The 24,678-nt window shown below is 42.1% G+C and overlaps 1 protein-coding gene and 1 long non-coding RNA gene across 4 annotated transcripts; both read left to right on the top strand.

The window, feature by feature from the left end:
- Window positions 1–548: 548 nt before the first annotated feature.
- Window positions 549–1,564, top strand: LOC118936681. Its single transcript, XR_005052964.1, has 3 exons — window positions 549–896; window positions 1,126–1,229; window positions 1,386–1,564. It is a non-coding gene; the product is annotated as an uncharacterized LOC118936681 (long non-coding RNA).
- Window positions 1,565–9,113: 7,549 nt separating this feature from the next.
- On the top strand, window positions 9,114–14,931 carry map2k2b (mitogen-activated protein kinase kinase 2b). 3 transcript variants are annotated; one of them, XM_036986355.1, is made up of 13 exons: window positions 9,114–9,981; window positions 10,090–10,300; window positions 10,803–10,859; window positions 10,973–11,062; window positions 11,246–11,323; window positions 12,158–12,209; window positions 12,330–12,454; window positions 12,547–12,766; window positions 12,881–12,933; window positions 13,099–13,160; window positions 13,385–13,430; window positions 13,638–13,766; window positions 13,943–14,931. In XM_036986355.1, exons 1-12 carry the CDS (start codon window positions 9,887–9,889, stop codon window positions 13,746–13,748), a joined length of 1,200 nt encoding a protein of 399 aa, XP_036842250.1. In that variant the 5' UTR covers window positions 9,114–9,886; the 3' UTR covers window positions 13,749–13,766; window positions 13,943–14,931. The 3 variants fall into 3 exon arrangements, with proteins under 3 accessions (XP_036842250.1, XP_036842249.1, XP_036842248.1); XM_036986354.1 differs by having other exon boundaries at window positions 13,811–14,931; XM_036986353.1 differs by having other exon boundaries at window positions 13,638–14,931.
- Window positions 14,932–24,678: the final 9,747 nt, after the last annotated feature.

The raw sequence follows: 24,678 nt of genomic DNA, 5'->3' as shown, positions 1-24,678 counted from the left end.
AGCCTAGTGGTTAGAGCTAGTAACTGGAAGGTTGCAAGTTCAAATCCCCGAGCTGACAAGGTACAAATCTGTCGTTCTGCCCCTGAACAGGCAGTTAACCCACTGTTCCTAGGCCGTCATTGAAAATAAGAATTTGTTCTTAACTGACTTGCCTAGTTAAATAAAGGTACAAAAATATATATATAAATAAAAAATATGCTAGGCAATGACTACCAGTGCTGTAGGCTTGTGATACGGGCAAAGGCTATATTTGCATATTGATGGCAAAATATGACTTACCGTGGGTGCATAGGAAAGACCAATAGTAATAAAAATGTTACCCCAACATGTGTAGGTATAATAAAATCAATATTTAATTTCGTGTAAAATGAATGGGTAAATGTCTGGAGAATCCCTGGCCTAGGTTGATAAATATTTCAGGATACATAATGGAATTCTGTTGAAATTTGGAGACTTTACCACGGTGGCTTTACACAGGCAGTACAATTCAGATATTTTTTTCTCCACTAACTCGATTTGCGGTGGCAAAAAAATAGAGATTCCTGCGCATGTGCGAGATTTGTTTTTACGTAGCTCGGTGCTCCTCAGACGCTTTGATCAGAACTGAATGACTGTCTGCTGCATTCCAAACACGTAAAAGAGACCCTGAAATTAAGTAGACAACGGGATAATGACCTATGAGTTGACACTTACAGGGCAAAGGAAGAAATAATTCATTTTAAATGGACCGCCCTTGCCCAGAAATGTCACTCATTCGTCCCATGGTTGTTTTCAGTTATCATGGAACCACCGGTAGCTGTGTGCTTTATATGCGCTACAGTCAATTATGATTTCATATCTTGGCTAGAAGACGACTCATCCGCAGACATCGAATGCTATCCATCTGACGATATCAGGTACATCGAAAATGTGTGTGTATGTGCTAGTTAACGTTTCCAAAAGCTAACGAAACAAGTTTATGATGCGCGTTTGCCTTCGTGCATTAGTAGCACATTTTCTAACTTATTTACATCTGTTTTTATTTACACTTGTATGTTGACTTCTCCATATTGATGTTGATTTAAAGTTTTGGCTGACTTTTCTTAGCTGTACAATCCTCACAAATTGAATTATGGGGCGTTTCAGGCCCCGGAGTGAACAGAGTTGTACACGCAAACTCAGCAGGAGGGCTGAGGGTCTTACGTTGCCAACTTCCCTTGCTTGGCTTCCCCCAAGGGCATAAGGCGAGGGTAAGTGGAGGAGGGTGTGTCTTTGACGTGTTTGAAACGCAGCCCTGGTGCAGCCTACACACTTCATGTTGTACAAGAAGGACATGGTCGACATGTTCTCAGTACTCAGTAGGCCATTAAAAAAAGCAATTTCAAATTATTTTTAATTTTTTTCAGGAGGGGAGTCAAGCTACATGCAACCATTTCAGCTACTGGTTGTACCCAAAATACATGGAGAAAAAAAATCTGACCAATGGGAAACGGATCAATCCACTCCACCCGGAACCATCAAGCGTAGAGGTCCTTGTACATTTTGGCCAATTGTTTTCTGAATAAAAATTGAAATTGCTTATTTTTTTCCCCTTTGTTGTTTGCAAATAAACCAAAAAAACAACTTGATATTTATTTTTTCACGAGTGGGTGGGTTAAATGTGGAACACTTGTCATTGGCCAAATGCACAGCCAAAACTTCCTATCCCTTTAAAATAGGAGTTCAACCTTAACTATATTGTGTTAATATACTAAGAAATGTAGAAATACCACTTTCTATTTTATATTTAAAGGGGCAACCTGCAGTAGAAGCGCCCACCCTGCAACAAAGCTGTTTTGGTAACCAGCTGAAGGATGGAGAAATGTACCCACTCAAATTCCTAGACAAAGCTATAGATGCCATGACTCAACAAAATTATAGTTTTCACCATGTTTTGAGGCTATACAGTGTTTACAATTACATTGTTTACAAACCAAGGAGTAAAACAAGCTTATATTTTGGACTCTGATGAGACGGTTCAACTAAGCTCATGAGGCATGTACAAGTTATGGGAGCCATACTGGTGAACATAAGCAACCAAAATCAGTTAAATGCGTTCTCCAGCTCAAAATGCATTTCAGACAATTTAACATCTTTGATTTACTTGCATGTGACAGAACGCTAAATTGTAGCTTGTCCTATCAGATAGCATGGGGCTAAAGCGTACCATTTTATCTTCAACAGGTTGCACTGATTTAGAGTTGGTCGGATGTTTACAGAAACTCTCTTTAATGACTCCAACCTAAGTGTTTCAACCACTCCACACATTTCTTGTTAACAAACTATAGTTTTTGCAAGTCTGTTAGGACATCTACTTTGTACATGACACAAGTAATTTTTCCAACAATTGTTTACAGATGATTTCTCTCAGTTTACATACACTAAGTTGACTGCCTTTAAACATCTTGGAAAATTCCAGAAAATTATGGCTTTAGAAGGACATTGTGAAGATGCTGGAGGAAACGGGTACAAAAGTATCTATATCCACAGTAAAACGAGTCCTATATCAACATAACCTGAAAGGCCGCTCAGCATGGAAGAAGCCACTGCTCCAAAACCGCCATAAAAAAGTCAGACTACGGTTTGCAACTGCACATGGGGACAAAGATCATACTTTTTGGAGAAATGTCCTCTGGTCTGATGAAACAAAAATAAAACTGCTTGGCCATAATGACCATCGTAATGTTTGGAGGAAAAAGGGGGAGGCTTGCCAGCTGAAGAATACCATCCCAACTGTAAATTACGAGGGTGGCAACATGTTGTAGGGATGCTTTGCTGCAGGAGGGACTGGTGCACTTCACAAAATAGATGGCATCATGTGGCAGGGAAATTATGTGGATATATTGAAGCAACATCTGAAGACATCAGTCAGGAAGTTAAAGCTTGGTCACAAATGGGTCTTCCAAATGGACAATGACCCAAAGCATACTTCCAAAGTTGTGTCAAAATGGCTTAAGGACAACAAAGTCAAGGTATTGGAGTGGCCATCACAAAGTCCTGACCTTAATCATATAGAACATTTGTGGGAAGAACTGAAAAAGTGTGTGTGAGCAAGGAGGCCTACAAACCTGACTCAATTACACCAGCTCTGTCAGGAAGAATGGACAAAATTCACCCAATTTATTGTGGGAAGCTTATGGAAGGCTACCTGAAATGTTTGACCCAAGTTAAACAATTTAAAGGCAATGCTACCAAATACTAATTCAGTGTATGTCAACTTTGACCCACTGGGAATGTGACGAAAGAAATAAAAGCTGAAATAAATCATTCTCTCTACTATTATTCTGACATTTCACATTCTTAAAATAAGGTGTTGATGTTGTTTTAGACACATACACTACCGTTCAAAAGTTTGATCATATCAAATGTTATTAGTCACATGCGCCGATTACCTTACAGTGAAATGCTTACTTACAAGCCCATAACCAACAATGCAGTTGGAAAAAAAAATATGGATAAGAATAAGAGATACAAGTAATTAAAGCGCAGCAGTAAAATAACAATAGTGAGACTATATACTATATGACTAGATGTTCAGGAGTCTTATAGCTTGGGGGTAGAAGCTGTTGAAAGGCCTCTTGGACCTAGACTTGGCGCTCCGGTACCGCTTGCCGTGCGGTAGCAGAGAGAACAGTCTATGACTAGGGTGGCTGGAGTCTTTGACCATTTTTAGGGCCTTCCTCTGACACCGCCTGGTATAGAGGTCCTGGATGGCAGGAAGCTTGGCCCCAGTAATGTACTGGGCCGTTCGCACTACCCTCTGTAGTGCCTTGCGGTCGGAGGCCGAGCAGTAGTAGTAGTATATCCCTCCCGTCCAACTAATTGAAGAACTCTTCGACCAGTTAGAGATGAGCAATCGCAGTTCTGATGTCCAGAAGCTCTTTTTGGTCATAAGAGACGGTAGCAGCAACATTATGTACAAAACAAGTTACGAACAACGTGAAAAAAATGGCAAAATAGCATGTTTGGTTAAGAGCCGATAATACGGCAGCCCTCCCCTCATGCGCCATCGTTCTAATGAAAGACAAGGTCATATCATTCCTGTGAGAGTTCGGTCCATTCCAAAAAACAGTATTTGTCTTCCTGAGCGTGAGCAATATTCCAAATGGCTATCTGGGAATGTCCATTGTCATTCTCGGCGATATACCAGAAAACTGCTGCAAACTATCACTCCCCAACTCGAGTGAGAATGGAGACCCGAACATGGGAATATCTTTTAAGGAAGAGAGGAGACTGGTGGGTCCCGACGTGTTCCCGATACAAGAGGATCAACAGCATTATGGCGACCACATTTGGATTTGGGAACGAGTTGGAGGGATGTCTCGACGGATGGTACTTCAGCAATGAGAAATACACGTAAACTAGAGGTAAATATCCTGTAACTTTTTTGTTATCCAGGCATAGAGGTCTGGGTTCTAAAGGCACAGCTAGAGGTTTATAGCCTAATCCCAGGTTTAATTGATCCAAATTGTCCCTTCACCACAGTGGGAGTGGGTGTGTGATAATGCATGAAAGGTTCCGTTCTCCACCTTGATCTTCTTCCTAGGAGTTCTGGTCGGATCGTTCATTAGTAGCCAGCTCTCTGACAGGTAAATCCATTCACGTTTGGATCAGATTATGCCTTCTCTTAACTCTGTGTGGATAGTCTCTCTGCAAAGACGGGTTGCTGTGAGGTCTGTGAGAGGTTTATTGCAAGCAGGAACAGTCATCTAGGCTTTTTTATATGTAGGTTAATAGGAAGGATAATCTGATATCACGATATGCCCTGCTCCTATCGATATCAAATTATCAATATTGATGCCCACCACTAAAAGTTAGAGTAGATTCCCAAAGCCTAAACACAGAAATGTTGTTTTGTTCAGAAATATTCACTAGAATGGGAATCCCTATTCAAGTCGATGAACGTCTTCTGATTCTATTTCTATGCTTGTGTTTATTATCTGTGTGTCCTGCAGGTTTGGGAGGAAGCCAGTGTTTTTCAGTACAATGGCTGTTCAGACAATCATTGCACTAATCCAGTCTACCTCAGTCAGCAGGCCCACGTACTGTGTGCTTAACTGTCTGAGGGGCTTGGGCCTGACATCCAATTGCATTTCATCACTAGTATTGGGTGAGAGAAGTGTTGTATGTGGCACAAGGCCAGGGTACTGGCATACATCCCATTTACATTCATCATATTCCTACCCAACCTCTGAATGTTCCACTTATAAACTATGGGCTACATAAGAGTACATTGTCTGCCAATAAATGTTGTGTGAATAGTATTTGTGCCAACAATTATTGTGTTATTAAATAGGCTACACAGGAGAGGGGTAAAGAAGTCCGAGTATCAAACACAGGAAGTTAATATACCCCAAACAGTCTTCTCTGATCCTGAAAGCTTTGTGGTGGTGAATCTTGTGGCAAGAAGTCATATTATAATAATAATAATAGCTAAAGGCTATAAGGTCACAAACTTTTTCCTGGTCAGGAGAAACTAACTTCAGGTTAGGTTCCCCTAACATATGGCGTTGCACAATATTTGCAGCCTGTAAACTGCATCTGTTTAGTTATTTGTTATTTTACGTAGTCTTCACCAAATACACAAATTCCTGCTATGTAAATGGATGTATTAAGGACACTTCCTGTCCCCAGCTGAATGTGGAGGCCAGTGACTTCCTGAAGGACCTGCAATTAAAGCTAAAAAATGTAATGGACGACCTTAGTGTGTGTGTGTGGAATCATTTAATTTAAACACAGTGCTTTCAGGGTTGTATTCATTAGAACAACCAACGGAAAAAGTTTTGGAACTCCCTCTTTTAATCAGTTTTCTTCTGCTTGGTGCCTAATGAATACAAACAACCCAGAGTTGTGGGTTTTGATGATTGTCTGTGTGTCTGTCTGTATACAGTGCCTTCGGAAATTATTCAGACCCCTTAACTTTTTCCACATTTTGTTACGTTACAGCCTTATTCTAAAATGTATTAAATAAATAAAAATCCTCAACAATCTACACACAATACCCCATAATGACAAAGCAAAAACAGGGTTTTAGAAATGTTTGCTAATGTATTACAAATTAAAAAACAGATACCTTATTTACATAAGTAATGAGACCCTTTGCTATGAGACACGAAATGTAACATTGTTTAGCATTGTCTTGGCTGTGTACTTAGGGTCGTTGTCCTGTTAGAAGGTGAACCTTCAACCCAGTCTGAGGTCCTGAGTGCTCTGGAGCAGGTTTTCATCAAGGTCCTCTGTACTTTGCTACGTTCATTTTGCCTGGATCCAGACTAGTCTCCCCGTCCCTGCTGCTGAAAAACCTCCCCACAGCATGATGCTGCCACCACCATGCTTCACAGTAGGGATTGTGACAGGCTTCCTTCTTTTTATTTAATCCATTTTAGAATAAGGCTGTAACGTAACAAAATGTGGAAAAAGTCAACTGTTCTGAATACTTTCCGAAGGGCACTGTACATTTTATAAGAATCAAATCCTACAGTGGTCAAACCGTGGGGCCGAAACATTCATATACTTAGAATGTAGTCTATTATATGGGGCTGTTGGGATTCTTATCAGAATGCACTCTAATTCCACACAGTAAGCCAGGAGAGTGAAACGGGTAAAAAGGTTATACTTGTCCAGGCAAGAAATGAAGTATGACTGTCATGGCAACACCTTGAACAAATGGTACAGGACAGAACAGGTTGGATGCAGTCTGTTGATTTACGGTTCTGCAAAGAATGCCCAAGTAAATCACTAAGTTGTCAGCCTATCAGTAGGGTGACCCTACTCTGGTAGCACCTCCTACTAGCTTGTCTCTGCAATTTTATGCTATTTAAGTGTGATACATAACTGCAGAAAAAATGTGCATGTTTTCATTCAATATGATAAGTATTCTAATCATTTGTTTGCTTTAGCCTTCATTAATATGCACATTTGTATCTTTTTAAACTAAGGCCCATTTTCTACTGTTACCTAAACTGTACACTGCCACGAGAGGTAAATAAAAGCCTGCTTGTGTGACTGACTAAATTACTCTTCTGCCTCCCCCACCTTTTCCACCAGCCCTTGGTCTTGATGGAAAAGATCTCATTTAGATTTCATGGGAGAGTTCCCTGGTGAAACTCCATCCTAATATTTGCCTTTAAAAGCAGTTTATATAGCAAACGTTTACATCCTTAGGACTATGATGCCACCAAAGATGTATTTAAACCCTGGATGACTGATGCTATGTATTGGTGATTGAGAGGCTTTGAAGTCACTGGTCGGACATATTGGCACTCCCCAGTAGGAGCAGTCCTGGTTAAACAGTACAAATATGGCCTACAAAGATCGATCAAGATGGCAGGACAAAGTGGAGGAGCAATTCAGCAGGTCAGACACAAGGCTTAAGTGGCAGGTGCTTCTAACAACCACTGATTACAAAAAGAAAGCCAGTCATGTCATGGACACCAACGTCTCCCTACCGGACGAGCGAAACACCTTTTTCTCACGGTTTGAGCATAATGACTCTGACGAGGAGAGCCCCCGAGGACAACAAGGGCTAAGGACTAACATTCTCCACTGAGGATGTGTGCAAGTCATGCAAGCATGTTAACTCTTGCAAGGCTGCAGGCCCCAACAGCATCCCCAACCACGCCCTCAGAGCATGTGCAAACCAGCTATCTGTTGTGTTTTCAGAAATGTGCAATCTCTCTCTACCTCAGGCCATTAGTTCCATCTGCTTCAAGATGTCCACTATCATCCCTGTGCCCAAGAAGGGGAAAGTAACTGAGCTCAATGACTACTGACCCTTTGCACTCATCATAAAGTGCTTCAAGAGGCTAGTCCAAGATCGATAACATCCCCTCCTCGGGACACTCAACCCTCTCCATTTCGCCTACCCCTCGACAGATCCACAGACGACGCAATTGCACTGCACATTCCCCTTACCAACCTGGACAAAAGGAATGCATATGTGAGGATACTGTTAATTGACTACAGCTTAGCCTTTGATACCATGGTGCCCTCTAAGCTCACAGCCCTGGAACTGAACTCCTCCATATGCAACTGGGTCCTGGACTTCCTGACGGGCCATCCCCAGTTGGTGAAAGTTGTTAACATTACCTTCCCAACACTGATTCTCAACACGGGGCCCCACAAGGATACTTCTTCAGTCCCCTCCTGTACTCCCTGTATACCCACGACTGCGTTGCCTCACACAGTTCCAACTCCATTATCAAGTACCAACAACAACAAGATGGCCTACAGAGAGGAGGTAGGCACTCTGATGGCATGGTGCCAGGTAAACAACCTCTCCCTCAAAGTCAGCAAAACAAAGGAGCCGATTGTGGACTTCAGGGGGGACCAGGCTGGGCCCCATCCTCGTCAACGGGGCCGCCGTGGAGATGGTAAAAAATATAAAGTTCCTTGGTATTCAAAGGAGCTGAAATGGTCAAAACACACGGACATTGTGGTGAAGAAGGCAGAACAGCAACTCTTCAACCTCAGGAGGCTGAATAAATGAGTTTAACCATAGAAATGTGGCTTGTCCCTGAAGGGTCCTCACTGCTCCCTCAACGGACATTTACCCTGCACTCACCCTCCAATGGACATTTATAATTGTTACAGTTGTAAATATGTATATATTATTATTATTATTATTGTTGTTGTTTCATTCACTTCCCTTTTTGACCTACACTGTTAGAGCTCAGAGCTTAAGAATTTCACTGTACCGTTCAACTACATCTGCGTCCCTGTTCAAGTGACTAAAACTCATCAAATCATAGGAATTAATGTTATTCTACAGTATTTCAATGAAATGTTTCAAGGACAAAATTATATGCATTTAAGTATTTTTGTTGTTGTAGTGGGGACAGTAACATTAGTAATCTCAAAATTATACTTTAAGGAAATATGCTTTATATATTTTTTTGTGTGTATTTGTATGTTTATCTCGAATAATTTAAACGTATGCATTAAGATGTCTAATCGAATAAATGTGGCAAAAACGAATGTAGACATTAATACAAAATATTTTTTACAACGGTGGGGGAGTGCCAAGATGAAGGCACGGTGGCTTCAGCACAGCGCCCCCTATCAGTTTTCTATATAAATCTTTGCATACCACCAGGTGTAAAGGTGTGCCATAACGTCGGCAAAGACAAGTTCTCGCGAGACTTTTTTTTGTCTTCCTGGACCAAATAGCATCTGATAGTACCGCGAAGAGGGCCAAACTTAGCCGCTACCCCCACTCTTATGTGCAGTCTATGGTTCACATCTCAGGACACGAATAACTTGTTGGCCCCAACGGTCCGCTCCTTTTGAAGTTTCTGCCAGGCCTAGACGATAGTGGAGCAACAAGCAAGGACAGTGGGATTGTTAGCTTGAATGGCTAGCACGGATACCTAGCTAAAGCATTAACGTCATTATTGGTATGGAATGTGGTGATGGCTGTGGTCCAACCTTTGCTTGTAACTAGCTATCTACAGTTAGCTGTGTTGATTCATTCTTTACCCCAACTTGAAGGTAAAGTGATTAATTTAACATACGTGTCTTACTAGCTAGCTAATTATTTGTTTCCATAATGTTAGCTTGCTAGTCAGTTTATTGCTAACGTTAGCTATTGCCTCTTGTGACTGACTATAGCTAACTAGTCATAGCTAACATATCCAGCCATCTACCGTTAGTTAGCTAGTCTGGTCTAAAATACCTAGTTAACCAGACACCTCATTGTCACCCCTGTTGATTCGATAGATACACAGGCTAGTTTGAGAGCTAATTGGCTAGGCAGGCCTGGGGCATTTTGGATCTGCCAACAACATTCAGTCACTCTTCTGGCGACACAGCAAGTTGAGGTCAAGAGACTCAACGCTGGTATCTAGCAAGTTATTCTCTAAAACGAAAAATGGCCCCCAAAAAAAGACCAGTGCGCCTTAACATCACTCCCACTGCTGGTGAGGGAGGATTGTCCACCTCCACAACCATCGCAGCTGCCTCTGAGTAAGTGTAACTCCTTAGCCAGCTGGCTACTGTTAAACTCAAATTCAAGTCAACCTCTACTTCCATATGAGAATTCACCTCCAATTCTCCCTACTCCTTCACTCTCAGTGCTAACTTGGAAGCCCTACAGAAGAAGTTGGAGGAGTTGGATCTGGATGAGCAGCAGAAGAAGCGCCTGGAGAATTTCCTTACCCAGAAGGCCAAGGTGGGCGAACTGAAAGACGATGACTTCCACCGCATTTGTGAGTTGGGTGTCGGCAACGGAGGCGTGGTCAACAAGGTGTGCCACAAACCCTCAGGCCTCGTCATGGCCAGAAAGGTAAGTGGTGTGAAATCTGTTGCCAGTCTGAAAGCAACCCCCAGACCCTTTTCTTAGATCAGGAAGGATCAGGTGGGTGTGAGCTGATTGATGGGATATTTGCCTGAGGGTACTTGGTTTAATGGTTTATATGTCACCATATTGATCAAACTTGTCTGATCATTTCAGATGGGATGCAGTTAGGGGTTGATTTCAGACTAGACACAAGGTAAAAACAAATCTGTTGATGTGCCTTTTGAGCAAGGCTTTTAACCCTAATTTGCCCCATGGGGGGTAAAAAGATCAATTGTAAATTTTTTAAAAATTGATTGTATTGCCTATGATGTGATCCAGTAATAACAATTGTTCACAAGAAAAGACTAGGCACATATTACTGTAATGGTAGTAAAACAATTAAGGTGGCCATTTTGAACCAGTAAAACCAGCGTACTTATGGCCATTAGTGATGAGACAAAGACATATTGATTTTTGGTGTGTATGTATTGCATTCATCCTCCCTCAGCTGATCCATCTGGAGATCAAGCCAGCCATCAGGAACCAGATCATCAGAGAGCTACAGGTCCTGCTTTTGTTATTTAATTTAGCATTATCAATATCATGTTTAAACCAAATCAATCCTTAAACAAGAGTATTCCTTATGTGTTTAAACCCACCTCTCTCGGTCTCCCTCAGTTGCTACATGAGTGTAATTCTCCCTACATCGTTAGTTTCTACGGGTCCTTCTACAGCGATGGAGAGATCAGCATCTGCATGGAACACATGGTAAAGGGTGGGGGTGAGAGAGGGTGGGGGTGAGAGAGGGTGTCTTTCAAGAGCAAGTTCAATCATTTTGGGGAGTAGGGTTGAGATAGTAAAGTTGTAATGCAGGTAGACTCAGACCGTGTCATACTGTGAAGTGTTTATGTCAGGTGGTTGTGATTGAGTGGCTCTCCTCTCTCCCTGCAGGATGGGGGCTCTCTGGACCAGGTGCTGAAGGAGGCCAGGAGGATCCCTGAGGAGATCCTGGGGAAAGTCAGCATCGCTGTGAGTATCATAAAACTAGGGGTGTTTTTATTTAACTAGAGGTGTGCCAAGTAGTTGGACAAAACGAGTATCGTAACGGATATGGGCAATATTTTTGATGCCATTATGATCAGAGTATTTTTTTGTAATTATCTGTGATGGGTGTTAATTTTCAGGTGACAGCATCTTTCTCATGTCATTCAGTTGTGCAAGGTTCTACATGGTCTAAGTAATTCAACTGGCTAGTTTGCATGTATGTAAAGAGAAGGGTGGACTTTACTTTGAACTTGCTGCTCTGATTGGATAGTGTATTTATCCATCCACTCGCTTCATAATTTCACCCGATCAGTTTTCCTCGCATGTTTTCAGTCCGATCATTTCTATTGTTGCTGCCTGTTACTATGATAAATCACATGGTGAGGACGTTGTTTATCAATGTGCGTAATATCTAACAAGCGGAGTGAGGGTAGGTGAGAATATGAAATGCTGATCCTCATTCTGACTGAATGACAGCTAACTAGGCTGCCCGCTGCAAATTGAGGAAACAGACACACCCCTCTGTGCGCTGCTCCTAAACTGCAGCTTTTTTTTGCAGTGAGAATGTGCAGGGAGGTATTTTGCCAACATCTATTTAAGCAAATTAAAACACTTTTCGATCATGAGTATCATCCGATCCAACTGGCAACTACGAATACAGCCATGTCGGCACAACCCTACAACACACCATAGCTAGCTACATATGAAGATAGTAATGTATGTCTATTGTTTCCCAAAGGATAGATATAGTGTTTGACAATTCCAAGTGTGCTCTTGAAACTGGGCAAAAACGGCAACATTTTCACATCATCTTCACAGGTTCTAAGAGGGTTAGCGTATCTACGAGAGAAACACCAGATCATGCACAGAGGTACACATTGATGCTATGCATTTGAATTTACGTACAGTGTATAGGTAGATGCATTTCTTCTGTGCCTGTGTGTTTTTAGCAATATGCCTGCCGAGTCTAATGTACCCTCCTGTCCCCCAGACGTAAAGCCCTCTAATATCCTGGTCAACTCTCGTGGGGAGATCAAGCTCTGTGACTTCGGCGTGAGCGGCCAGCTGATAGACTCCATGGCCAACTCCTTCGTGGGAACACGTTCCTACATGTCGGTGCGTACCCCTGATTCTGTTTGTTTGTGTGAGAGAGTGTGTTTGTGTGTGTGTGTGTGTAAGCCATCTATCTCTGTGTCTCTAACCAACAGCCGGAGAGATTGCAGGGCACCCACTACTCTGTCCAGTCTGATGTGTGGAGCATGGGGCTGTCTCTGGTGGAGCTGTCTATCGGCCGGTATCCCATCCCCCCTCCTGACGCCAAGGAGCTGGAGGCCATCTTTGGCCGACCCATCATGGACGGGACCGAGGGAGAAATGCACAGCAGCACCTCTCCCCGACCCAGACCTCCCGGGGGCAGACCTGCCAGCGGTCAGAACACACACACACACACACACACACACACACACACACAGCCTCTTTTGCAGATGGAGATCATTTACATATTTGTACTGATGATCTCAATAATGTTTTACTGTTAATCAGGCCACGGTCCTGCGATGGCCATCTTTGAGCTGCTGGACTACATCGTCAACGAGGTGAACACTGCTGAGGATCCCCCCCATGGCCATAGATGGATAGAAGAATGCAAATGATTGTCATGGAACGGAAGCTAGAATAGAACATGACCAAACTACTGTTATATCCATGGCATGGTGTATAGATGGGCTCGTTATTGATCATGATCATGATTTTTGTTACAGCCTCCCCCCAAGCTGCCTCATGGAGTATTCACATCTGATTTCCAGGACTTTGTGACCAGATGGTGAGTTCCCTTCAGTATGAATGATTTATGAATACAATGCCTTGGTTTAATAATTAGATCAAATCCAACTTTATTTGCCACATGCGCTGAATACAACAAGTGTAGACTTTACCGTGAAATGCTTATTAACAAGCCCTTAACCAACCTTGCAGTTCAAGAAGATCTCACTATCTTAGATTTTTTTTTTTAAATGAAATTACTGGGACTTTCTTGTGCTTCCTCAGTCTCATCAAGAACCCAGCAGACCGGGCGGACCTGAAGATGCTGATGGTGAGTGTTGGCCTTTGGACTGAAGAGCACTGGGAGGGACTGACAGAAAAGCGAGCCATATTGGATTCCAGTCCCTTGCTGTTGGCTGCTTAGCTAATGGTTATAATAACTAAAGAGATAGACATGATCGATATGTCACAGTACATGATTAGCTGAATCACAGATGTATCTTTGTACTGAGCCATGTGTCTCTTGTGTTTGTTTCAGAACCACACTTTTATCAAGCGCTCGGAGGTAGAGGAGATGGACTTCGCTGGCTGGCTCTGTAAAACCATGGGGCTGAACCAGCCCAGCACTCCCACACGCACTGCAGACTAAGCACACACTCAAACAGACATGCAGCGGCCTGAACACATACAGACTAATGGGCACACATAGACATGCAGCGGCCTGAACACATACAGACTAATGGGCACACATAGACATGCAGCGGCCTGAACACATACAGACTAATGGGCACACATAGACATGCAGCGGCCTGAACACATACAGACTAATGGGCACACATAGACATGCAGCGGCCTGAACACATACAGACTAATGGGCACACATAGACATGCAGCATAGATAGATAGATATATCTATCTCTCTCTCACTCACTTTTCTTGTCAGCCACCTCTCCTCCTTCAGGTTATCCAAGTATGAACTGGCCCTAAAGCCTCCATTCAGTCACTCTTCTCGAACCATTAGTGCTGAGCGATTAACAAACATTTCATAAAAAAAAATTTTTGTTATTAAACAACTAATTGACGCTCTTTTTTTTTTTTTTTTTGTGAGCCCAAATCACTGTTTCTCATGAGAAATCAAGTCAAGAACTACAGTATGTGGGATGCTGGGCTGAAAGGAGTTATCGGGGAGGAAGTGGCGAAGCGAGAGGCGTCACTCGCCAAAATATGTCCAAAATAAGCCCAATGCGTTTCTTTGGGCTTATTTTGGACCTAAGCTTGTCGCCTGCCTTCACGCCTTCGGGATGATTCCTGTTATTCGGACGGTGACATGAGCATCTCAACATTAAATACAGATCTCTGTACAGATACACTTTCACGCCTGCTACGTTATGTACACACTGGCTGCATCATGAGAGAGGAATGTACACAACACAATGACGAGAGGGACAGACGCTGTTAGTTATCTACTTTGAAGAACTAGTCAAATGTTTTCAGCAGACAGCTCTCCAGTATAGGCAACATAGGCAGGCTAAATAGGATGACTAAAACCAGTAGAGTATAGGGAGCACATAGATAACATTAGATGACCTGGCGGACTGCTACTGCCAGAGCAGAGATGATTACTGTTATTTTTCATTCCTTAAAGTCAAGTAATCAGATAAAAACTAAGTAATATACACAACTAAAATGTTTTATTTTATTGGAATTTACCCTTTCTATTGATGTCTACCCAATGTGGACCTGACAGACAATGGAATATTTTCAAGGTTTTGGCAATTGAATGTTCACTATTTTAGGCTTTGGAATTTCTATTAAAAAACCCTCTAAAATCATTGTGAATCCTTATTTCAGCGTGCATTCAATTTTTTCAAATATCAAAATGAATAACTGAACCGACCTCAAAGCACTAATCGCTCAGCACTACTAACCATGTCAGAAACAAACCCTCAGTTACAACTGTAATCAGGATTGCTTCACTGGTTGGGTTGGGCCAACCCCTCATTGTCAGATTCAGCTATCATACTGTAACATAAGCCTGCATCCCCTTGTTGTCTGGATGTTGTAATCTACAGTATCAACGGGATGTCATCGAGGAGCTTCATTCTCCAGGAAGAGCAGACAATTTATAAAGTGAAAGATTGCTCTGGTCAGAAGCTTAATGTACACATGCTTCCTAGCCGAGCTCTGTGTGAGTTAAGTCTTCACAGGTCACCATGTTGGCACCAAATGTTTGGGTTTTGACATGTCTATCTACCTGCTGCAACTTCCCCTAAACTCCTTTTCTTGTTTTGGGTTGCTTTAACATTGGAAGCCTTTTGAGCAGAGAGGTTATGCAGAAATATGCCCCCCCCCCCAAGTCAGGAAATCCAGAAAGTTGAGCAAGACCTATTTCAGTTTCCTGAGTATGAACAACATCTACATTTCATCTGTTTCAAGAAGATATTCTTTGGTGTTTCTTATTTATTTAGCTTTTCAATTGCGATTCACTCGGTGGGAACAGTAACCTCAACGTCAGTCACTGCAGGAACAGTAACCTCAACATCATTGCCCACAGCTACAGTAACCTCAACATCATTGCCCACAGCTACGGTGTGACATTGGTCATTTTGCCAGGCAATTGGTATTATAACAATCATGATTAGGAGTTGATGTACAGTGCCTTGCGAAAGTATTCGGCCCCCTTGAACTTTGCGACTTTTTGCCACATTTCAGGCTTCAAACATAAAGATATAAAACTGTATTTTTTTGTGAAGAATCAACAACAAGTGGGACACAATCATGAAGTGGAACGACATTTATTGGATATTTCAATATTTTTTAACAATTCAAAAACTGAAAAATTGGGCGTGCAAAATTATTCAGCCCCCTTAAGTTAATACTTTGTAGCGCCACCTTTTGCTGCGATTACAGCTGCAAGTCGCTTGGGGTATGTCTATCAGTTTTGCACATCGAGAGACTGAACATTTTTTCCCATTCCTCCTTGCAAAACAGCTCGAGCTCAGTGAGGTTGGATGGAGAGCATTTGTGAACAGCAGTTTTCAGTTCTTTCCACAGATTCTCGATTGGATTCAGGTCTGGACTTTGACTTGGCCATTCTAACGCCTGGATATGTTTATTTTTGAACCATTCCATTGTAGATTTTGCTTTATGTTTTGGATCATTAGCTTGTTGGAAGACAAATCTCCGTCCCAGTCTCAGGTCTTTTGCAGACTCCATCAGGTTTTCTTCCAGAATGGTCCTGTATTTGGCTCCATCCATCTTCCCATCAATTTTAACCATCTTCCCTGTCCCTGCTGAAGAAAAGCAGGCCCAAACCATGATGCTGCCACCACCACGTTTGACAGTGGGGATGGTGTGTTCAGCTGTGTTGCTTTTACGCCAAACATAACGTTTTGCATTGTTGCCAAAAAGTTCCATTTTGGTTTCATCTGACCAGAGCACCTTCTTCCACATGTTTGGTGTGTCTCCCAGGTGGCTTGTGGCAAACTTTAAACGACACTTTTTATGGATATCTTTAAGAAATGGCTTTTTTTGCCACTCTTCCATAAAGGCCAGATTTGTGCAATATACGACTGATTGTTGTCCTATGGACAGAGTTTCCCACCTCAGCTGTAGATCTCTGCAGTTCATCCAGAGTGATCATGGGCCTCTTGGCTGCATCTCTGATCAGTCTTCTCCTTGTATGAGCTGAAAGTTTAGAGGGACGGCCAGGTCTTGGTAGATTTGCAGTGGTCTGATACTCCTTCCATTTCAATATTATCGCTTGCACAGTGCTCCTTGGGATGTTTAAAGCTTGGGAAATCTTTTTGTATCCAAATCCGGCTTTAAACTTCTTCACAACAGTATCTCGGACCTGCCTGGTGTGTTCCTTGTTCTTCATGATGCTCTCTGCGCTTTTAACGGACCTCTGAGACTATCACAGTGCAGGTGCATTTATATGGAGACTTGATTACACACAGGTGGATTGTATTTATCATCATTAGTCATTTAGGTCAACATTGGATCATTCAGAGATCCTCACTGAACTTCTGGAGAGAGTTTGCTGCACTGAAAGTAAAGGGGCTGAATAATTTTGCACGTCCAATTTTTCAGTTTTTGATTTGTTGAAAAAGTTTGAAATATCCAATAAATGTCGTTCCACTTCATGATTGTGTCCCACTTGTTGTTGATTCTTCACAAAAAAATACAGTTTTATATCTTTATGTTTGAAGCCTGAAATGTGGCAAAAGGTCGCAAAGTTCAAGGGAGCCGAATACTTTTGCAAGGCACTGTGCCTTGAATACAGTGGGGCAAAAAAGTATTTAGTCAGCCACCAATTGTGCAAGTTCTCCCACTTAAAAAGATGAGAGAGGCCTGTAATTTTCATCATAGGTACACTTCAACTATGACAGACAAAATGAGAGAAAAAAATCCAGAAAATCACATTGTAGGATGTTTAATGAATTTATTTGCAAATTATGGTGGAAAATACGTATTTGGTCAATAACAAAAGTTTATCTCAATACTTTGTTATATACCCTTTGTTGGCAATGACAGAGGTCAAGCGTTTTCTGTTAGTCTTCACAAGGTTTTCACACACTGTTGCTGGTATTTTGGCCCATTCCTCCATGCAGATCTCCTCTAGAGCAGTGATGCAGTGTGTGAAAACCTTGTGAAGACTTACAGAAAACGTTTGACCTCTGTCGTTGCCAAGAAAGGGTATATAACAAAGTATTGAGATAAACATTTGTTATTGACCAAATACTTATTTTCCACCATAATTTGCAAATAAATTAATAAAAAATCCTACAATGTGATTTTCTGTATTCTTTTTTCTCTCATTTTGTCTGTCATAGTTGAAGTGTACCTATGATGAAAATTACAGGCCTCTCATCTTTTTAAGTGGGAGAACTTGCACAATTGGTGGCTGACTAAATACTTTTTTGCCCCACTGTATATACATACACACACACATACAGCAGGGTATGGATATGCCATTGAAATAAGTGCATTTCTGTATCCTGGGGGGGTTAAGGGCCTTTCGCTGCTTTCTTTGGTTAATTTTGTGTATTTCTTCTAAATAACGTTTAAAAACTAGGAATGGTTTGTCCCACGGCAAAACCGTCTAAGCTTTGTCTTTGTAAGTCATAATTGTCAATAAATGGTATGTGTTGTCACAACGGAACACGGGACTCTTATTGTGCTCTTCGGGAAGCATAACACTCATGCCACCACTAGGGGGCAGTATAGAAATTCATAGGCATCGTCAGAGGCGCTTAGGGTAGAATTACCCCTCAGGCACAGATATAGGACCAGTTTCCCAAGAGGGGAAAACTGCAAATCTGACTTTAGATTCGTGTCTAAAACAGGGGTGTCAAACACACAGCCCGTGGGTGGTTTGAATAAAAAATATGTACATATTTATACTTTGAGGGGGCATTAACTCATACCTTAAAATCACTTAAACCAAATTGAAACTGTAGAAATGCTAATGGGCCTACATATATACAGTTCCTTGACTGTCCAGCTCACTAATAATCACAGAATTGAAAGCTAAACAGTCAAGGAGTAAAAATGATGGATAGATTATTATCTTTTGTTCATTTTGACGGTGAGGAAATATAACATTTCAGTGTGGACCTCCTGGACCTTGTTGAAGACCGAATGTGGCCCCCAGTGCAAAATGAGTTTGACACCTCTGGTCTAGGAACAACTTCATCATATTTCCTTTAAAGGCCACTTTAGTAGAGTCATGAGAAGCAAAGGCATGTCAGATTCAACAAATTCCCCACAGCCTACCTTAGCTATGTGCTGCGTTAATAACATTCTGGTTGTGTGTTTGTGTGTGTGTGCGTGTTTGCCTTCTCGCACTTGTGCGTGTGTCAGTGGAAGCTGCTGGGAGGAGCTATAGGAGGACGGGCTCATTGTAATGGTTGAAATGGAACAGAATCATACATGTGGTTTCCATATGTTTGATACTGTTCCATTTATTCCATTCCAGCCATTACAATGAGCCCGTCCTCCTATAGCTCCTCCCACCAGCCTCCACTGGTGTGTGTGTGTGTGTGTGTGTGTGTGTGTGTGTGTGTGTGTGTGTGTGTGTGTGTGTGTGTGTGTGTGCGTGCGTGTGTGTGTGTGTGTGTGTATGCTTGTGTTGAGGTTGTAGGGGACAAGTCTAAAGCTTCGAGAGCTCAGATTGTAGCAGTGTGTGTGTGCAGGTTTTTGTATATGTCTTTGTGTGTGTATGCACGTTTGGGTGTGGTGGGGGGCAGGTCTAGAACTTGGAGAGGTGGGGGGCTGTGAGGGAGATTTGGGGGGGCTCTAAGACACTGCGGCAGTAAAACAGCAAAGTCTGCAGTGATTAATATGCAAATATGCAAATGAGAGGGTAATTAAGATCCTGCATTCGTCAGTGGCTCTTTGATTGCTAATGAATTCCAATCTGCAAGAAAGGGGGAGGGGGAGATGAGAAAAAGACTAGTAAAAAAAGAGAGAAAAGAGAGATGGAGAAGAGTAGAGAGAGGTATATTGCACCTCTATTCACGTTCTGTGTAAACCGGAAAGGGTAATGGGGGTCCATCATGAATGAGTGAATGAATGCTTAGATGGATGAATGAAAAGTAGATTAATGCTTTGATTTATTGTCATGACAGAATGTCTCTGTCAGAGAGGGATGGGTGTGGTTGTTGTTTAACAGTGACTAACGCACATCATCACCAAACACACAGCGTGGCGCTAGCCATGCTCGCCACGGGGAGCATGAGAGATGCATGCTGGTTAACGGTGATGCTTTTGACCCCCGTTGAGTTAGAGAGGGAGAGAAAAAGAGAACGTGAGGTACCCTAGGCAGGGGGGTTTGCAGTGGCAGCATATGTGTCGTGGAGCACGAAGGATGTTATTTTGATATTTTTGGCAAGCAGTAACTTCACACATGGGCAGACACACTGCTGTTATTGTTGTTTCCGTGCTCCCTTGACACACCTAATTCTCTCTCCCTCCCTGCCCATCGCTCACACAATGTACTGTATCACTCTCTCCTGACTTAGCCTTCACCCCACCCATCTCTCTTTCTATCTCTCTGTTGTTCACTTGGATCTTATGGTAACAACACCTCCTTACAAAACTCACAATAGAGGTCATTGTGTTGCTTTAAAATTAAATTGCCCTTATGCACTGACCTAAGATATGTTTTTTGGTTTGTTTTTCATAATAACTGATTCTAGCAGTGATTATGACGGGCTGGTCCTAGATTTGTACTACTGGGAGTATTTTGTGTTTTGTTACAGGAAACAGGAAACCATAGTCACGTTTCAGGAAGCCCCAGGTTGTGCACACTGTACCTGATGCGTGGGTGGCTGCACCGGGGCCTACCACGGAGAGAAGAGAGTTGTGAGTGGAGAGAGAGGGAGCCCAGTGAAAGCGTAGGTGGAGAAGAGGGTGCTTTAGGGTTAGGAAGACGGGGTTCCTCGCTCAAAATAGCTTTTCGTACCTTTGCGTAAGCCTATAGGTAAACCATACCACAGTGCAATGTTGCTGCAGTGCAAATATTGCTCTACTTATATAAAAACAATCTTTCACGTTTTTACAGAAGAAGTGGTAAGACCTTCCCACAGTCTAGTAAATCTGGGACATGGTAACCTTTTGTCATTAACTGACCATAGCTGTATGGGGAGGCAATTATATCTGAAAATGTATAACAGCGATAACATCAACTTCGAATCAGCATAACAATACAGATCAATACAACTTCAGCACAGTAGTCAGGACGTAAGGGTGAGAAAGAGCAGGTCTGTATACATCAATGATGTCGCTCTTGCTGCTGGTGATTCTCTGATCCACCTCTACGCAGACGACACCATTCTGTATACTTCTGGCCCTTCTTTGGACACTGTGTTAACTAATCTCCAGATGAGCTTCAATGCCATAGAAATCTCCTTCCGTGGCCTCCAACTGCTCTTAAATGCAAGTAAAACTAAATGCATGCTCTTCAACCGATCGCTGCCTGCACCTGCCCGCCCGTCCAGCATCACTACCATGGACGGTTCTGACTTAGAAAATGTGGACAACTACAAATACCTATGTGTCTGGTTAGACTGTATACTCTCCCTCTAGATTCACATTAAGCATCTCAAATCCAAAATTAAATCTAGAATTTGCTTCCTATTTCGCAACAAAGCATCCTTCACTCATGCTGCCAAACATACCCTCGTAAAACTGACCATCCTACCGATCCATTCGACTTCGGTGATGTCATTTATGAAATAGCCTCCAACACTCTACTCAACAAATTGGATGCAGTCCATCACAGTGCCATCCGTTTTGTCACCAAAGCCCCATATACTACCCACCACTGCGACCTGTACGCTCTCGTTGGCTGGCCCTCGCTTCATACTCGTCGCCAAATCCACTGGCTCCAGGTCATCTTCAAGTCTTTGCTAGGTAAAGCCCTGTCTTATCTCAGCTCACTGGTCACCATAGCAGCACCCACCCGTAGCACATGCTTCACCCCCAAAGCCAATTCCTCCTTTGGCCGCCTTTCCTTCCAGTTCTCTACTGCCAATGACTGGAACGAATTGCATAAATACTGAAGCTGGAGATTCATATCTCCCTCACTAACTTTAAGCACCAGCTGTCAGAGCAGCTCACAGATCACTGCACCTGTACATAGCCCATCCAACTATCTCATCCCCATACTGTATTTATTTATTTATTTTGCTCCTTTGCACCCCAGTATCTCTACTTGCACATTCATCTTCTGCACATCTATCACTCCAGCGTTTAATTGCTATATTGTAATTACTTTGCCACTATGACCTATTTATTGCCTTACCTGCCTTATCTTTCCTCATTTGCACACACTGTAGACTTTTTCTACTGTATTATTGACTGTATGTTTGTTTATTCCATGTGTAACTCTGTGTTGTTGTATGTGTCGAACTGCTTTGCTTTGTCTTGGCCAGGTCGCAGTTGTAAATCAGAACTTGTTCTCAACTAGCCTACCTGGTTGAATAAAGGTGAAATTAAATAAAAGGAAAACGAGGTGAACATCTCATTGTGGGTCTGTGAAGCTACACGTGTGGTGGGCTCTGGGTTCTCGTGAAGCCTGGATCAGATGTACAGTACCAGTTAAACGTTTGGACACACCTACTCATTTCTACATTGTAAAATAATAGTGAAGACATCAAAACTATGAAATAACACATATGGCATCATGTAGTAACCAAAAAAGTGTTAAACAAGTCAACCGCTGTGTCTTTGTGCAACGGAGTAGGTGAACGGAGGATATCTTTATGTGTGTGGTACCCACCATGAAGCATGGAGGAAGAGGTGTGATTGTGTGAGGGTGTTTTACTGGTGACACTGTCAGTGATTTATTTAGAATTCAAGGCCCACTTAACCATCATGGCTACCACAACATTCTGCAGCAATACACCATCCCATCTGGTTTGCGCTTAGTGGAACTATCATTTATTTTTTAACGGGACAATGACCCAAAACACAACTCCAGGTTGTATACTTTGACGAATCTAAAATATATTTTGATGTTTAACACTTTTTTATTTCTACATGATTCCATATGTGTTATTTAATAGTTTTGATGTGTTCACTATTATTCTACAATGTCGAAAATAGTAAAAATAAAGAAAAACCCTTGAATGAGTAGGTGTGTCCAAACCTCTGACTGGTACTGCAGTTCAACTCAATACCTTAAAAAAAAAATGTTATCTTGAAACACACATACACACTATATGACCCGCAGACACATGCTGTGTTTGTTTGTTTTACCACCAAAAGACTCATTTCACGAGGACCAGGTGCCGAGTCCTGAGTCTGTATCACATGTCATTGCCTCTACAAACCAAAGGGAAAAACCAGGCTCTCTCGTTCTCCTTTTTTTAACACACACACACACACACACACACACACACTATACTATACACACTTCATGTCGGACCCAGCTGTTAGTTAGGCTACTTAGTGCCCGACCCCACCTCAACTGATGAAGCTTTGGTTCATTCAGGCAATTAATTATGGACTACTTCCCGCTGTGGAGGGTACACTACAATCATCCAAACTTCTAACTCCTTTGACTACTGATGGACACAAATAATAATGACAGGGGTCTTGGGTTTAAGCCAACGGCCAACACCATTAGTGGGTTTATCATCGTGGGCTTATAGTGACTTAAGTCTCAATGATACAAATGGGGTCAGAATATGGCCTTTGAAAAAGATTGTGATGACACACTTCAAAGAATAAATATTAAAATTGAAATATTGTCAGTCACAAAAGTCTCATCCTCATCCCAAATAGAGGATGATAGCCCAGAATATTCTATATTAATTAATAACTCATCACAGTAATAGAACTGTTAAACACCTTTCCCTGTGATATGTACTCCTTGGCACATAAAAAAATAGTCAATTTAAGTGGTCTCCCCTTTTTCTCCCTCTCTGTTGCTCACTCGCTCTCTACCTCCCTCCCTCCCTCCTGTTCTTTATAACACATGGTATACAGTATGTTGCTGGCCATATAGTTTCCCTACCCCCCACGCTATACAGTCTTACTGTGGTCCCTGGTCTTGTCCACTAATTCTTCACCTCTCAGAGTCTACTAAGTCATAAGCTAGGGCTACTTGGCATGGTTAGTCCTCTCTCTGTGTGTCAGGTCAAGATTTGGTTGCAGAAAGGAAAAATACTGTGTTATTTTCTCTGCTGATGCATAAGACTCCTGAGCTCACAAGCTGTTTCCACAAAGGGTCGATGTAAAAGCCAAATGCTGCTGCAGTCTGTACTTTTAAACCTTCAACCACACTTTCACGCCACCGAGGTGGAGCCATTTGTCGAACGCTGTTTTCTGTGACACACACACACACACACACATGCTCTCTCTCACACACACACGCACACACGCACGCACGCACGCATGCACGCACACACACACACAAGAAAAGCAGCAATCCTAACCCTGATCTCCCTCCTCATATAATTTTGTGCAAAAGAAAATAAGAATACCGGTAGGCTAGATTATGATTGTTAATTAAATGTTTACAATCTGTATCCATGTAATCTTATATCATAGATGTTATGTCCCTACCTCCACAATAATATTTCACTAAAGGATAGGATATGTTTGTACATCAAATTAGGCCTATAATGGATTAAATTAATTAGGAGACTACTAATCTGAACACCAACATTACCTAAGGTTTATGTTTTGTTTTTTTGTTTTTTTACAGAATTCTTCGACTGAATTGTATAAGCCCCGTGGAAAAATATACATGTGTTGCTTGTTGTTGTACCTAATATGAGGATGTATATTTTGCAATAGTTTTCAAGTTGAATAATAGACTTCATCAATAACTGCATCATCCATTTATGCACCGTTGTTGCTGTTAAAAACATTAATCAAACGCTGTCCTTGGCAGATACTTGATGGGGTAACATTGGAGGCAGGCCCACCGAATACTGTCGATATATATTTGGACCTTCTTGCTGTCAATCAGATTGTTGTGGCATACCATTGGTTGTGCGTCTGCGGTAGCCTATTATCATTCCATCTCGCACTGTTTCTGGTCTGTCACTCTTCAGTTTTCCGAG

Source organism: Oncorhynchus mykiss, chromosome 8, assembly GCF_013265735.2.
Source record: "Oncorhynchus mykiss isolate Arlee chromosome 8, USDA_OmykA_1.1, whole genome shotgun sequence".
Taxonomy (NCBI): Eukaryota; Metazoa; Chordata; class Actinopteri; order Salmoniformes; family Salmonidae; genus Oncorhynchus; species Oncorhynchus mykiss.
This window is presented reverse-complemented; position numbering and strand designations above follow the sequence as displayed.